The sequence below is a fragment of the Thermobia domestica genome, chromosome 11, assembly GCF_964235325.1.
Source record: "Thermobia domestica chromosome 11, izTheDome1.hap1.1, whole genome shotgun sequence".
NCBI lineage: Eukaryota > Metazoa > Arthropoda > Insecta > Zygentoma > Lepismatidae > Thermobia > Thermobia domestica.
In genome coordinates, this window is record NC_137464.1 from 111,877,371 (window position 1) to 111,895,086 (window position 17,716).

At 35.6% G+C, this 17,716-nt stretch overlaps 1 protein-coding gene across 3 annotated transcripts in view; it reads left to right on the forward strand.

Annotated features, from left to right (window-relative positions):
- Positions 1–17,716, forward strand: part of LOC145664359 (uncharacterized) — a 302,947-nt gene that overhangs the window by 179,951 nt on the left and 105,280 nt on the right. For all 3 annotated transcript variants that reach the window (XM_081730996.1, XM_081730993.1, XM_081730995.1), the window contains exon 6: positions 16,667–16,761. In XM_081730996.1, coding sequence (XP_081587122.1) covers positions 16,667–16,761 — 95 coding nt within the window. The remainder of the gene's footprint in view (positions 1–16,666; positions 16,762–17,716) is intronic.

Genomic DNA, 17,716 nt, shown 5'->3' on the forward strand with positions numbered 1-17,716 from the left:
GGATAATGTAGGACTCAACAAATGTGGTGTCAATCCGATGATTCTTTCCTGGTATTGCATTTTGAACAGTGTATTTTGATATTAAATATGGATGGTGTCCTGTAGCTACGATAAAATTCCACCTGTACATATTTTGTAAGTGAACACGAAGTATACAGAGAGAACGTATGCTCTTAATATAGCCCGTAAACAGATTTTTCAACTGCAAAGCTTTCTGCTAGTCTGCAGACTTTCGTATATATGATTTCTCCAAAAGGTACTAAATCTCTAAACGCGATTTTCTTAAACTCTGACTTTAACATTGTATGACTAAGTGGTATTTATATGGTGTTAATGTTAAATATGCACTGGTAGAAACGCGTTTAAAATCATCCAGTAGAATTTGATGGATATGACCCAAAGTTGATGCACAAGATGATAATCCCAATGTGACAACTGTGTCTGTATATTTTATATTGTGTTCAAAAACACAGGGTATTCACTTTAGTAGCATGTGTATCAGGCAGCCACATCAGCAACTTTCGAGAAGAGTCTCAGTATACAGTTGTTTAATATATCTCTGAAATACGATATACCATGCTTCTTGTATATATTCGAATAGACGGTCGATGACCGTTACTGGAGCCTGTCTAGCTGTCAGGCCCAGTCACACCATGTTCCACACGTGTTCAACAGCTAGCCAGGGTAGAAGATATATTGCGAGTAGAACATTGAGTTGCTCTGGTGATATGGGGACGTGCATTATCCAGCTAGAAAATAGTGTCTCGTAAAGTTTCCAGATAAGATTCGAGAACAAGATTGACGACATTATTCAATGTTGATACATAAGCTATACTCCCGTGAATTAAGACCATAGGTAAGTAAAATGTAGCATAATGTCCCCCATACTGGAATGTCAGAGGTGGATTCTGTATGCCGACTGTATATTCTATACATCCTATATTTCCTCCCTTATCTCAACGTCTGTGGATGTGCAGAGGTCCGCAACTGAATGCAAGATAAACATGATTCCCATCGTTGGACATCGTCGTTCTCCATTAGCCTTATCTCTCCAGACACCATCAAAGACGTTCTTGGCGATGAGCAGATGCAGGATAAGGGGATTAGAGGGCGCGGGGATATAGACTTGCCAATTGATTGTTTAGTGTTCGTAAGGACACGAAGATTGATTGCATTGTCAGTTACTCCTTCCGTAAGATGACCCCATCAATTTTCCTATCTAGACACATGGACATGTCTGCTGTAGGAACTCATTGCCTTCGATTGTGTACACCAGGGATGAACTACTGACACGCCAAGATGCACACGAGCGACAGTTTCTGCTCAATGACACCCTGCGTGTGGTAGTCCTACTATACAACCATGTGTTCGAAGTCACTTCATTCCACAATGGGTGTTCGCTGAAATCTTTCAGAGTTACAGACAGATTTGATCTACACATAGTGGGTCCACACACACAGGTATGCTCGTCGTTTTGTCTGCCGATCTACCGAGCAGCGTGTTATGTACAGACGCACGCTCATATTATGTGGTACTAACTTCATATGAACGGATCAGTGTATGTAAGAGATCTTAATATACTTTTCGAATAGTGTAATATTATAATCAAAGATGTTGAAGTACGTACTAAGGATGGGCTAAACCGGAAGTGTGGACCTTTACGTTTGGGAGATTTTTTTTTTTATTTTTCCCCATCACTTTGTGTGCCGCTTCAAATCATATAATATAACTGATTCTTAATGTAATTGATTCTTAATTCAAAATTCATTGTATTTATTATTATTGCAGGAAGTTGAAAAGTGTGATGATGAATCCTCATAATCAAAAATTGTATCGAAGGTAGAAATTAAACATAGTCCATAATGCTACGTTGATTAATCCTAATAATTCTAGCAGAAAACTAGTTTGCGTAATTTAGTAATGATCAGTATTTACATAGATATGTTAACATAATACTGTATGAGTTATTGAAGATATGATTTTTCACTTTGTCGTTCGTGAAAACCGTCTCGCCTATATAGACTCAATATTGTAAAAAGTCGAAAAGATGTCAAGCAGTCGCAAGAGACTTGAAAGTAGCTGTTTTAGAGCAAGAATCTTAAACATCGTGCTCTATCCCCTGAACACTTCAGTCATTGTCGTACACTGTGTAGCTACTAATAATGTCTATATAACACATGAACACTAGACACACATACTACGTCTGCAAACTTTCGGAGCGTTAGGGAAAATGTGCATCGTCTTTATATATTGTTGTATAGACAAGGATTTTTCCGAAGGGTACCTGAACACTTTAAGTGATTTTATCGTTACAATAAGAATCTTCTTGAAATATGTACTTATCCCCCTCTACCATGTAAACTAATGATCCTATAAAAAAATGTATAGGACTATTTTCGTAGGAAATTTAATGTAGTTTAATTTTGTACTTAATCTTTTTGCTACATCCCATAGTTTTCCAGAATTTAATAAAAATATATATATATATAAGGCCGCCCTCCACCACCCGCCGACTCCTCATCCTCAAGAAATTCTAGCATGTCGTTGAGGCACTTCTGCTCCCTTCAACACACACAAATGTGCCGAATTCCAAAAATCACAATGTTCTTTTCTAATTAGCGGTTTTTTCTTCGTTGACTGGATTACAGGTGTAGGCCTCTTCATAGAAAGTGTTATATTATGTATGCATTGCTTTCTCTTAATGACTAACTTCCAAATACGAAGGGAAGAGGGGAGAAATGCGAATGAAAGGATAAAATATCTATTACAATCACTATGTTTGTAATGTAACTCATATGATTTGTTTCGCCATTTAGAGAAAGTGAAGATCATACACTACATTAGCATATAGAAATATTTCATACTGCTTAAAAAAGTACAATGTGTAATACACGGAAGACTGATAATCCACTGACAAATGCATATATATACTTGGGTGTGAAATTTCCATTTTATAGCTTTATTTTCTGTAGTTAATGGCAAGAGAAAAATAACAAAAGCAGACCATAATTTTCCCTCACTATAAAGATGGATTTGCAATTGCATGCAATAAAAGACTATTAATGTTAAACATGCATATAGAGTAAGTTTTGTGCTGTGAAAATGGTTTCGCTATGTGCATTTTTGCGGAAAGTTACCGTGTGAAATGCAAATGCTACTTTTGGATTTTTTAAAAATTAAAATCGTTTGAAATGGGCAGTTTACTCGTTGAACACTTAGTTCCCTTCCCATTTTTTTTATATATATAGTAGTGTCGTAAATTTTTGATTGTTTGCTAGTCAGAAGTTCAGTGGCTTCAAAAAAATTGCTGTTCACTATTCTGCTCCTGCAAAGTACTTGTGCAAAGGAAGAGAGATAGAGAAAAGGGGGCAAAAAGAGTTTGTGAAGCAGCCATGCAATTTTTATTTCCGAATTTCACGAGAGAAAGAGGGAATGAGAGAAACGAGGAATGTAGCAGAGATAATTTCTGCGTTAATGCGAGCGGGGAAAAGCAAATATTTGAACTGGTTATTACTCGCCCAGTTCCGAGGTGATGGCTGTTGTAGCCCCCATCCCTTTCTTGAAGCCTCATCCCTCATACGTGCCTGCATACAGCTGTGCCAGCTGATATGTGCATCCAATAGTGCGAGATTTCAAATTCCCCAACTGTATTTGGGGCCCTCTTTCATTTTTTCCATTCTGGTATATGTGTATGTTCGTATACATGTGTATGATGTTGAGAGCTGCAAAACAACACAGCTTAATTCACACGATCCAATCTTGTATACTGTGTTCCCTAAGCAAATCTTGAATGTTGATTTTACTTTAAAAATGTACACATTGGTTTCGTTACTTTTCTCTTTTTCCCATTTTTCTCATATAGCAATTCATAGAAGCATTGAATGAAGACGAGAAAATTACTGAAACGAAATATTTAAATTCATATTTTTACTTGTCAAAATGTGGAAAATATCCAAACCAGATGTAATAATATTTCAACCGGTTAAATTATTTAGTGTGTTTCTTTGCTCACCTCGTATGGTTTTCAATGTTTATGATAATTTTCAGTGACTGCGTAAGGGTGCATGAACGTAAAAAGCTTTGAAAGTTATGTTTTCTAAATACTAACAGAAAAGACCAGTAGTATATACAGGATTTTATTTTCAATTGAGTAAAGTTTAGTTTTACTTTAAAATAATATTGAAAAACACTGCTACTAATAGTTTATATTCCAACTTTCATCCATATATTCATTTCGGAATTTCATTCATGAGAGGCTCGAATCCATGAACCATCTTCCAGGTACACACCTGAGAAAGTATTGTATCATTATTCAGTGTAGCGATTAAACACTTATAATATGTACTACTAGTTCTGATTGCCTCCACACAAACTACTGTCGAAGATCATAGTATTTAGCAGGTACAAGTTTTAAATCTTGTGAGATTTAAGAGTTAATATTAGGAATTTGTCGCGGGAAGCCATTGAACAGTTATGACTTTCGAAATTCTGCTTTCATGCATATGAAATTCCGAATATAAGAATGTAGCCTCTAATACCAATAAATAAGTACTCGCCGATAATTACAAAGAACATTGTAACATGTGAAGAATAGTCAAATTTAACGTATCGAATCGAATTGAATTGAAGAGTATGAACGTATACAACAACATGTGAATCGTGTTTCAAATTGGACTTCATTGTTGTTGAGAATACATGGACAAAAGTATAATTTTCGATTGATTTCAATAGCTTACGTTGCAAAAATGTATTAACATCTTAAAATTATTGACTTTTTTTTAGGTCGTTTTATTTCTACTTCCTCGAAAGGTGTAAAAAGTGTCTTGTTGTTCCGTAATTTTATTTCGTTTTAATATGAAAATATAGTAGAAATCTCAGGAAATTAACATTCAGAACAAAGTAGTTAATATCAGACTGTGCCCACGTATTAATAATAATAATAATAATAATACATTATATTTAATCTCTTAGATATGTTAGATATTCCAGTGTGAACTAGCGTTTAGCTGTATCTGGAATTATGTTCGTAAATATAATGTAATATTTTTCAAAGTACTGATGTACAAGTATTAAAACAGTCCTCACCCGCGAAGAGAACAGCCTGCACTTAGAAGTGTTGTATGCTACATTCGTTGATAACAAAATGGCATCCGATTCGGCGAAGGCTTCTATGATTATCAGTACCTTTAATTCCAGTGGTTTTCATCAAAGTTATTGAAAATATCTATTAAAAAATCCAGTGTAAATTTTCAACTGTTCAGGTGAACAAAAATAGTAAGAATCGAGAAGGAAGTAGGGCAGGAATACAATTTATCGAAAATCATTTCACTCGTCTTTGTTTCGTTATGACATTCTCCTCTTTGAAATATTAGTATATAGAATCTCAAGATACGTTAGAAGTTCGTAATTTGAAGAGAAAGTAAATCGGATTGAGAATTTACTGCAAAGGACTTCAATGACATGAACTACAAAGGAAGCATAAACGATGTAGATTAGAACTACTCGCAAATATAGATAAATAATTACACGGAGGAGTAAGATGACAGTAGTTTATATACATATATGTACAAAAAAGCTGAAATTTTGTACCATGCAAATATCGGTAGGGGGACATTGTTTGCCATACTATGTGATACTACAGGGTTAACAGTGTTGCCAACACAACATAAAGTTGTATTTTTTCAAATGGCACTGCATCAAGTTATTACAAATTTCAAATCTACTGTATGTGTAAAACTAAATCATACAATACCACACATATCATTCAATGTTGCAACGTAAGAACGTTACAGTATCACAAACATCGAAAACTACCCTATTTTGGAGAGGTGTAATAGTAATGCAAGTGAGATAGACGGGATGATGCCATTTAAAGTATCTTAATGTTCAATACTATGATCATTATATGAGGTACTTCGAACAAACAGAAACAGTTACAGGGAATTAAAAAATTTACTTTTTCTAAACGACTTTATTTCGAAATGTGTTCAGGTAAGTATGATATCGAATTACATACATGATTTCCAATATATCATAAAGCCGTTTACATCAATTTAATATCTCAGACTGTTTGGGAGGTATAAAAAGAATGATAAAATTTAATATATTGGCTCTCAGACTGTTTGGGAGATATAAAAAAATGATAAAATTTGATATATTGGCTAAAATGGCGTAATTGTCGGAACTTTCAAAAACTTACTTTTGTATTTACTTTGCTTCTATAACATTGAAACAATACTTTTTCGTAGCTGTAATTATTTCTATAACATTACAACAGTACCTTTTGGTAGGTCTAATTACGAGTTGTCAGAATTGTGTAACTTTAAGCATTGTTGCAAACTTTAACAGTTTTTTCTATATATCCAGAATAGTTTGAGATATCAAATTGCTGTAAACGGCATTGTGATCTTCACATCCATTGGAAATCACCTTTTCAATTAGATTAGGGGGGCGCGGTGGCTCAATGGCAGAGCGTTCACCTCTGGTGCATGGGGTCCCGGGTTCAAACCCTGCTCCCGCCAAGTGAACTTTGTGGTGGACAAACACCGTGTGTGTGGGTTTTCTCAGGGTTCTCCTGTTTCCTTCCACTTTCTTCATTCCACCATTTCATTCATTTCTCATAATCACCGTCTCATTTCTCGTAACATTAGCCTAGCCGGCATAACCGTGGGACGTAAAACTAAAAAAAAACTCATTTCAATTAGATGAGTTACTTATCTAAGCACTTTTCGAAATAAAGGCTTTTGAAAAAAAGTCAAGTTTTCAATCCTGCGTAACTTTGTTCGTATTCATTCTTATTTTTATTATATTTATTATTTTAACCCTTTTTGGTTTCCATTTTTATTTTGCAGCAATTTTCTTGTTTCTTATATTTTTAATGTTCGTTTTAGCATCAGGGCAGTCCATGTTAGAATAGTCTTATTGATCATGACGGGGACAAATAGCCTTCCTGCTGACATTCCCATTCAACTTTACTCTTTCATTTCTTCATTCAGGTATCTTGTTTAGATATATTAATTTCTGACAAATTTGTTTTAAATTTACTAGAAACATAACGACTGAATAAAACTCATTTTGAGGTAAACAGTCTTTTCCAAATTTTCCAAAGAAAATGAATGTACTCTTTATATTACTATATTATAAAATTGTTAACGAATTTTATATTTGTGAAATGTGAATAGTATTATAGATATTTATCAAAAGTTTGTCCAAAATAGAACTCACCTTAGCTCACCAAACCTTTTTCTTTGTAACTTTCGAGAAAATTGTTGTGCCCATTTGTAATCTCAACAGTAAACTACACCTAAATTTTCACAAGAAAAAATATTTATACCATGTTGTAGTTTTTATGAGAGAGTTATTTTAAAACTGTGACAGAATTGTCTGGATCTTTGAGAAAATTGTCCAAACAAAACCCTCTCTCGACAGTTTACACTTTGTGAAATTTTGTGAATGTTTTATTTACGAAATACGAAAAAACTAGCGAGATCTGTTTTCACGAATTCTAGTAAGAAAACAAACCAATTTCAGATTGTTCCAACGAAAGTTGTCTATCATATTGTGAGGTTATTAATAGAATGTTGCTCGTTTTTGAAGTAGAAACAAAATCGCACACTTTCCTCGGGAAAATAGTATCTAAGAAAGTAATAATAATAATACAATAAATTATGAGATGCATGTTTTTAAAAAAAGGCGATATTTTACGGGGGGTTGGCAACACTGATGAAGGTGAGCATGCCCTAGTATTCTGTGATTTAACAAAGATAGAATCTTCCGAGTGGAGTTTAGGGGTGTTCGATAAGGCTGAGGACCTATCGAACTTCGGGACTGAAAATTTATCGAGTTGTCATCGGTTACTCGAAACCTTTCGAGTATTTGAAATTATCGAAGTTTCGGGTATTATCGAAATTTCGAGTATTATCGAAGTTTCGGGTATTATCGAAATTTCGAGTATTATCGAAGTTTCGGGTATTATTGAAATTTCGAGTATTATCGAAATTTCGAGTATTATCGAAGTTTCGGGAATTATCGAAATTTCGAGTATTATCGAAGTTTCGGGTATTATCAAAAGTAGTGATGGACAGTTCGGTTCCTTCACCTCTCCAATGATTCCTTCTTTCAGCCAAACTAGTCAAACAACTTTTTTTTTTTATCTGATAAGTTATTGCAAAGTTGTACTTGTGAGGAGAAAGGAAAGCGTGCACAAAAGGATTGCTTTTTGGTCCCCCCCCCCCACACACAGAAAGCGTTCATTTTTCCCTGAATTTTATCTCTTGTTTGTTATTTGCTAACAACTAGTGTATTAGTGTTGCCAGAGATACGGTCTTAAACGTACAAATAGGGTAATTTGCTCTTTATACGATATAGTATACGCCCAACACCTCAACCATATTAATCACGCACGGTGTTGCTAAAATGTTATAGCAAAATTTTATTTTTAAGCCAAATGTATTATCTTCTGTCGTGTTTGCTTTCTCTTAATGGTCACTAGTTCACACATTGTCGCAATCAGATATGATGATGCTTTGGGCGCAAACTCCTCCTTTAGCCTTTCAGTAAAATAAATGTTAGTCAAATCAGTGGTGATTTCAGGGGTTGTTTAGGAGGAATATTTCCCCACAAACATATCTCTGATCATGTTCACCGTGGCTTACCAGTATTTTTGCTACTTTCACCCTCCGTATATTCAAAATCTCCCGGGGTAGGATTACCATAATTTCTGGATATTTTATAGAATGGTGTGTGTGTTTATTGAGAAGTTAAGAAAAGTCTAATCTTAACTTCCTAAAATGCTTATGCTCATTTTCTATACTTAAAATATATTTTTTTTATATTATTGTCTTAATTATCTTCCTGAGTAAAGTATTCTTGCGAAGAACACCGTATCGTTATTGATTTTTTCATAAATATCAGCACAATACAGAATTGCAAGCCAAGCAATTGACCAAACATAGCGAAATTTCCCAGTCTTCCATTTTCCCTAAAATTTCGGGCATTAGTTAATCCCAGACAATTTTCCGGATCGGGCTTGAATCTAGGACGTATGATAAGACTACGCGGGGGAAACCTTGAAATCATCACTAAGTTTAATGAAGGTGAAAAACGGAAATAAATCTATTTCCTCGACAGTGAATATACAGTGTAGCATATGTTCTATACAGTTGGTTTTTACATTATGATGAATCCACACACTAGCGGATCCAGAAGCGTCGTTTGGTGGAGGCAGATTGCTTCCTGGACGAATAATGTAGGTTTTAAAAACGTAAGAGTTTTGCATCAATTTAGAATAACGTAGGGCATTATTTTATATAGAGTGTTTCAAAACAACACCGCCAACGTTTGGGTTCCCACATTACCTAATTTTAGCGGATACCACCAGATTTTCAGATCTTATATTCGTCCCCCGCTTAATCATCTCTTAATCACGAAAAACCACCCGCTTTTTCGGATTGGAGAAAAATCTAAGACGACTTTGTTGATAAAGTGTTGTTATGTTCAACGTAAACCGCTACATTTCTGTGTCAATCTCAATCGCGAATGGACAGATGACAGAAACAAGATGAACGCAAAAACTGTCAAATTATTACTACTGGTTTTGTACAATATGAAAGACGTATCATGCGTAGAATTTTATGATAAGATTTTATGCCATCGAGATTTTTTAAAGGAAGTTAAAGGGAATGAAAAATGTAAAAAAAAAAAGTTGGCATAATCATACACATTTTGGTTCAACCCATGAATACTAATGTATGATCGCATGGGTGCGTATTTCTTTGATAACATTCTGTCCAGTTCAACTGAACACGTCTATGTTGTTACGTAATCTATATGTTCAACTAGTATTTATATATTCAGAAATGATTGCAAATTGAACCTATGGATCCTTAGCATATTGTTTAGATTAGATTCATTATTAGTATTTTTTCTTTTAAAATGTTTATACTGTATTTCATATATTGTGAAACTGTGGCATTTTCGTATGTTAGTATGATTTCAAGTAGAAATCTTTGAAAATGATCAGAAATTTTATACCAAGACTCCTAAATATGTTTTAGCTTTCATACGATAAAAGTTTAGAAATTATTTTGTATTCCTTAGAGAGAAAACCGTATGAACAACATCTGCCATATAGCGTTTTTTTTTTTTTTTTTTTTGAAAACTTGTCTTAGAGAAATCCTTATTAGAGATATTTTACTGTAATACTTATTTAATACTTACTTTACAACTCGAGACTTACATTTGTTAAACTTAATAAAACATTAAAGGCAGAAACTAAATTTTCTTTACTTTAGTTTTGTTAGAAAAGTACATTGAAAGTGTCACTTAACAAAGGAATCACTAAAAAATGGTCAGAAGGATCGTCAGTATTTCTAATACACAAATTCACATCAGCACTTACGGTTTAGAATCCCCCGCTTTTCTAATTTCAAAATATGGCAACCCTATCCTGAGACCAAGATAAAACAAAAAGTATAGACCAACCTGGGTGCACAAATGCTTCCTTTTGGAGTTATAGGATGCCGAAAACATGAATAAATGAACTTTATAGGTCCATAGCTCCAATACTATAGGATCTACCGTAGTCCGGTTAAGATTTTATTTAGGAACTAGTATGTGTCCTATCCAAATATCCAAGTTTCAGAATGATCCAAATATCCCATATGATCTTTTCGCTGACATTTTCACTTGAGTAACTTGAACACACTTTCCAGTTTCAGCTTGAATTAGCAGTATAACCTTGTTTCCCATGGAAAAATCTGATTACAACCGAAGTGCAATGTAATCGTAATGGGTTTTAAAGACATTGGCTTCTTCTTTCTTAAAAGAAAGAAACAATGATAAGTAGTCTATTGTATGCAGGACACAACAGGAGAGATAGGATCTAATATTTCTTTCAACAACTGCAAAGCAAGTAACTGCACGACCATCTTTCTTTGAAAGTACGTTTGTAACAATATACGAAGCAGCTGAGAGAACTCTTGAGGAAATAATGTTTTCTATTTTTCCTTAAGAAGTGATCGGAAGTTATTTTAATTTGATATGGAAATTGAATCAGAGCCATTGAAATGTAAGTCAGAGGATGTGTTTTTCTCCCCTTTCCCCTTCATCCCTTTTGTCCCTCCCTGGTTCGATCCCCGACCAGGTAAGTTTGTGGTGGACAACATCGTGTCCGTGGGTTTTCTCGGTGTACTCCCGTTTCCTTCCACATTCCCATTCCACCAATTATTTCATCATCATTCACTTGCCTTAATCATACTTCTCCCTTAGCCTAACAGACATAATAGTAGGTCATTAAACTGGAAGATTTCACTTCATTTCATTTTCCTTTAGTCTTCGTTCTGTCATATGTAAAGTTCTCCCTTGTGCATAGCATCATGCCATGAGGGCATGTAGGGAGTGTGCCCTCAGTCGTAGATGAATGTGGTGGTGTCGGCACCACGCTTCGGCCGCATCCGCCCCTCCCAGGTACGCATTGAATCTGAGGTTGGTAAGGCCCAGAGCCGCACGGCATCTTATGCACAAAATCAAATATCGTAAAGTAACCAAGAGCAACAGATACCTGACATATGCATTTAGACCAATCCTCTTTAAAATCGGATAATTCATTCGAAAGTTATCGTAGCTTTCACACGCCTGCGCCCAAAGTAAGAACAAATACTTCAATTCGGGAAAAATCCCCTTGTGGTATGGCAACCAAAACAATAGGTGTCTGGTGAAAGCAAAAGAGAGCATTTTAAAATGAGTTCCATCAAAATCGGACAATCCGTTCGAAAGTTATCGTCGGATGCCACATGCAAACAGACAGACAGGACGGCCTGTAATAGGGAACTTCGCACCCAAAATTCTCAAGGTTTGTTTCACGACAATCTCAAATACTCGAAGGCATTCGAGCGCCGGAGAGTAAATTTTCGAAACGGAAGTTTGATAAGTCTTCAGCCTTATCGAATTTCCTTACCTCTACCTATATCAGTAGTTGTCTCTATACAGAACTTTAAATTAAACCCTCGAAATCATATTAAAATTATTTTTCTGCCTGCTCCGCTATTGGCGCAATCGGCAAAGTGACTATTACTAGACTAATGGTGTCTTGGATTCCAATTCCATTCAGGTGATGCATGTTTTCTCTTCCTCTTTCTCTCTTCTGACAGAATGCTTAAAGCTTATACAGATCTGTGGGGGGAAAAAACTTTTCCTTCACTCCATTGCTAAGGAGAGAAGTTTTAAAATAAACACTCTGCATATATGTAATACATATTATATACAACTATGATAACCTCGAATTCATTGTTTCTTCCGAACACTCCGATAATCCCGAACTTTTCAAAATATTCAAGCGACTCGACAAATGCGATCATATTGATATATTTCTGTATTTGCTGCTTTCAAACAATTCGAGACTCTCGAAGAGTTCGAGTGTCTCGAAGTTGTCTAATGTTTCTTACATTTCGAGTGCCTCGAACACTTCGAGAGTCTCGAACATTTTGGGAGTCCCAAACATTTCAAGAGTCTCGAACATTTCGAGTGTCTCGATCATTTCGGGAGTCTCGAACATTTCGGGAGTCTCAAACATTTCGAGAGTCTCAAACATTTCGGGAGTCTCGATCATTTCGAGAGTCTCGAACATTTCGGGAGTCTCGAAAGTTCGATAATTCGATAAAATTAAAATTCTTTATCGATGAAACGGTTTTGAAATTTTATCGAATTGTTATCGATTACTCGATTATCGGAACAGCCCTAGTGGAGTTTCGCACGTGCGAGTAGCAGTAAGGTGAAATGACGCTCGTAATACAAAATCCCGCCAAATGTAAAGAGAGATTTGTCAATGCGATTTCTGAACGTCAAAGGACAGAATGCAATTGACATCGATCGGGAATTATGTGCAATTTACGGACCGACAGTAATGAGTGAAGGGAAGATCAGGCAATAGGTGCAGAGAGTTTCGGGAAGGACTTTCAGATATTCATGACAATGATCGTAGCGGATGGCCTAGCGTTCAGACAGACGATCTGGTAGAACGCATTAACGAGAAAGTGCGGTCCAATCGCCGGTTTAAAATATTTGAACTCACAGAAGAGTTTCCTGAGTGTCTGCGAAAACAGTGCAACGAATTTTAACTAACAAGCTGAGTTATCACAAACTATGTGCGAGTTGGGTGTCAAAAATGCTACACTGTTACAGTGACGCTTACAAAGAGCAAAGAATGACAACAGCAGGGGTCTAAGCAGCAGTCAGTGCAATGGCGACACTGGTTTCTCCTAAAGAGAAGAAATTCAAACAAACATCAGTTCATAGGATCATGACAAAGTTGTTTTGAGACCGAAAGGTTGTGATTCGTGTGGAATTCTTGGAATCAGGAGAAACAATTACAGCAGATGTGTATTGCCATACACTCAGTGGCGGCGATTGGGCATTAAAAGTGTGTGTGTGTGTGGGGGGGGACAAGACATGATCTGAATATTTGTATATCAATGTTAATATACAAATTTCCCTGGTCGAAACTACATACATTAATAGGCCATTTCAGAAAAGTGGGGGGTAACTGCCCCCCTAATCGCCGCCCATGCATACACTGAATAATCTGCGACGTGCAATCCAAAATTGGCGGAAAGGAGTGCTACGCTCTGCAATTCTTCTGATCCATGACAACACCCAATCACACACAGCTTTCACATTGTTAAGACAGAGATTTGTATGGAAACTATTCAGTTATTTCCTTTACATCCCCAACCTTGTCCCCAGCGATTTCTTGTTTACCTCACTTGATATCGAAGCACTTCAGCGTCAGTGGAGTACTCAAGACATCAGAAATGTCTGGGGGTTCATGGTAATTACGTTGAAGAATATCCAAGTTACGTACTTGTAAATCAATCACAATAAAGTTCTTCTGTCATTTTCTTTTTTTAAAATATCGTATTTATTTAGTTATTTACATATGTCACCTATTGCTCAAAAGTAGATTCCTACTGCTGTGTTTTTCTACCAGGTAACCAAGAAAGTTCGTGCGGTTTCAGTACAAAAAAGAAAAGTTTTTTTTTTTTTAAATGCCGTTTACCTTATGTTTATTCCGCAAAATATCCATCATCCACTTCTACAACCTTCTCCCATCGTTTTACAAGTCTGTAGATGTCATGTTTGTAGGAATCTTTGTGTTGGGACTCGAAAAATTACACCACCGCGTTTTCAACCTCTTCTCGAGTTTTGAATTGTCGATTGCGCATATGGTTGTCCATAGACAAAAAAGATGGTAGTTTAATGTTGCAGTACCTGGTGAATACGTTGGATGTGGCAGAAGTTCCCAGCCGAGAGAAGAAATCACCTCAAGGGTCATATTTGCTGTATGAGGTCTAGCGTTGTCTTGGTGGACAAGAACACCCTTCCTATTCACTAGTGCAGGTTGTTTCTTTGCAAGCTGTTCGGCTGCTCTTTACAATTGTGCTGAGTACACCTCTTTGGTTATGGTTTTACCACTATCCAAGAACTCATTATGCACAATCCCAGCAGTAGTCCACCATACACACAGCATCACCTTCCGCTGATGAAGAGCATGTTTTGCACTTAAAGGCATGGAGTCATTTGACAATAGCCAATGGTACGAGAGTTTTTTTTGTATCGTACATTACCCACTTTTCATCACACGTCAAAATGCGGTCATTGGACAGTTGTTCCTAGTCAGCAAGGAAGAGCAAATTTTCAGTCGTTAGAGACGGTTCGCGGCAGTCAGCACGTGAGGTACCCACTTACTCAGTTTCCACGATTTTCCAAGCTCATGCAAATGCACACGAATGGTTTCATCGCTTACCCCAAATCGTTGAGCGAATTCTTGACACGTTTGACTTAAATCCTCTTCAATTGCTGCCTTGAGTTAGTCCAAATCGAGAGATTTTGGTCTGTCCGATCGAGGTTTCTCGTTAAGTGTCTCATCGCCGGTCGAAAAGGTCTGAAACCACTTTTGAGCTGTCCGTTCATTAATTGTACCTTCTCCAAACGCTGCACATATTTTTCTTGCTGCTTCTGCACCTTTTGTGCCCAACTTAAACTCATACAGTAAAAAAAAGCCCTGATTACTGGGTCCGACACAGACATGGTTCACTGCGAATACTTGGTCTCGAACTGTCGAATGCGACCTGTTATCTACATTAGTCGACGTGCCAATGATTCAGCTTTCAGAAACTGTCACATACTGGTACCCATGACAGCAGAAATGATTACTACCCCACGAAGAATAGCGACAGGTGTAAAAACCGCACGAACTTTCTTGGTTGCCTGGTAAATGAAATGACTTTCGCTACATTATGTGGTTCCTAATGAAATATATATTTATTAAACATGAACAAAATCGTTACAGCCGGTTTTAAGATAATTGTAAAAAAAAAAAAAAAAAAAAAAAAAAAAAAAAAAAAAAAAAAAAAAACCGTCTGAGACAAAGTTCATTCTTACCGGTGAAGTGTCCTTTCTAGATTTTTCCGAGATATGCTGTTGAAAAAATCAAAAAATCCTAATTAGTTCGCTTCGAGAACTCTTTTTTTTTTTTTTTTTTTTTTTTTTTTAAAAAAAGGAGTACTTATTTCCACCAATAAATTCTCTCTTCAGGTTCCTTTCCGTAGGAGTCAATGATCATACTTGGGAGATATTAATTGAATATTTGTGCATGCAATATAAATAAAATTGAATCATTTTTATTTTCACCTTTTTCACCTCCGGTGAAATACCCTTATTTTTTAATGTAGAGACAAAATCGAAATCTCTAGTAAAATCTCATAAACCAAGTTTAAAACAATCTTGATATGTCACCTCTAGGTCTCAGCACAAATATGGATGAATGAGCAGACGGACATATATCTAAAGACATTTTCAGCTTGTGAGAAAATTGTATCCTTTGAATTTCAAATTTGATCATTGTCACGATCAGAAGACTACGTGTAATCGTCGCTCAACAGTAAAAGTACAATGACTTCTGAGCCGAGAAATGACAGCTTTGTTGTACTGCGAAGAAATAAAATAAAAAGAAAAAAGAAATAATGGAGGTGCATAGGACTTCAAAATTGTGGTCGTCTTTTAGTGTATTTACTTATGAATAAATACATGCATGTATTGAAAGCCATTTTCATAATATTTCTGTACCGCATAAATAAACTATTTTTTTGAAGTAATGAAAAGATCAAATTATTTTACTGTAATTCATAAGAATTAAACTGATGTTGTGTCGTAAAATAGGTTCCTCCAAATGAATGCGAATGTGAGAAACAAGTAAAAGTGAATGTTAGAGAAGTAATTCCGTTCTAATTTGATTATTTTAACCTTGAAAATCTTAATTCTGCTTATTCAAAATAAATGAAGTAGAAGACATTATTTTCATGTAGATAGTTCTGAGCTTTTGCACTGAGCTTTTGCATTTTGCACTAAATGATCATATTGAGAACGAATTGTATTCTAAAACGTAGTTATGTTTGAAACGTAAAAGAGAAAACCCTTTGTTTAGTTATGGTTCGAAACGGTTTTAAATTATCTACAAATACTTTATTAGTGTTTGAACTGCAATGCCTGTTTTTATTGCTGGCATCACATGAGCAAAATTGTCTTCAATTATATCACACAAGGTTATATAATCAGACATCATAATGTATTTATTCATTTATTTATATTTTTTATTTTTTTTTATTTGCAGAACCAGCTTCAGCAAGCTTTGGCAGAAAAGAGCCGTACCAATGAACGCTTGGGAAAAGTTGAGGCACAGCTTCAGAATTTAAGGCTTCAGCAAAGGTAAGATGTTTTAATGTCTTATGTACTTATCGATTCAGTAATATGCGAAATGGTGCAGTCTTGAATTATGAAATATAGCTTAAGTTTAATGAAACTTACCTCATTTTCTCTTTCTCCCTTGTTTAATCGAAGTAGCTCTAAAACAAAAAGCAGAATGAAAATATGACGATATAACGCTGTAAAACGTACAAACGAGCGAGATAATTTTTTAACAAAATTCAGTCCTTGCCCCTGATCAATTTTAACGTCAAATACTAAAGAAGATCGATATATCTCAAAGAAAATATTAGCTAGGTTTAATGAAAATCGTCTAATTTTTACAAGAGTTACAGTGGAAGAACGTCTCGGATCACGTTATGTGTATATGCAGAATTTCCTAATTGATTTGAGATTGAATTTACCTCATTTTATCCCTTATCTTTGATTTCAGCCACAAGCAATGGGCTTGATTAGGGAGCCCCAAACTAAATACATACCAAGTTAAAACAAATAGGTTATTTTGTTTACGATTGTAAAATATTCGCACCCCTACCCCGTATGCTATGTGCTAATATTCACACAAAGTTATGCTATGTGATAGAAACTTGCTTACATTCATTTCGATGAAATGGAGTGGTAATTGTTCTGGATATTGTTCTTTATCTGTACCCAATATCTCACAAAGCTCACAAAGCTTGTAGTACTTTCTGAGTTCTATGGCAGCATTCTGAGTTTTCTAAATGTATTTTAGTTTTAAATGTTTTGAAAGAAAAAAATGTTGCTACAGGTTTTATTTTGAATACCTGTGGAACAAGAGTCCCAGAATTTTCGTGACAAGATACGGGACGAGGCTGATTTTTTCCTAATGAAAAGCACATACACTTTTCGATACCAGACACCATTTTCACGACGTCTTTTCGAGAGAAGACAATCTGAACTCCTTGTCTCATAGGCACCCCTACTTTCGAGAAGATAT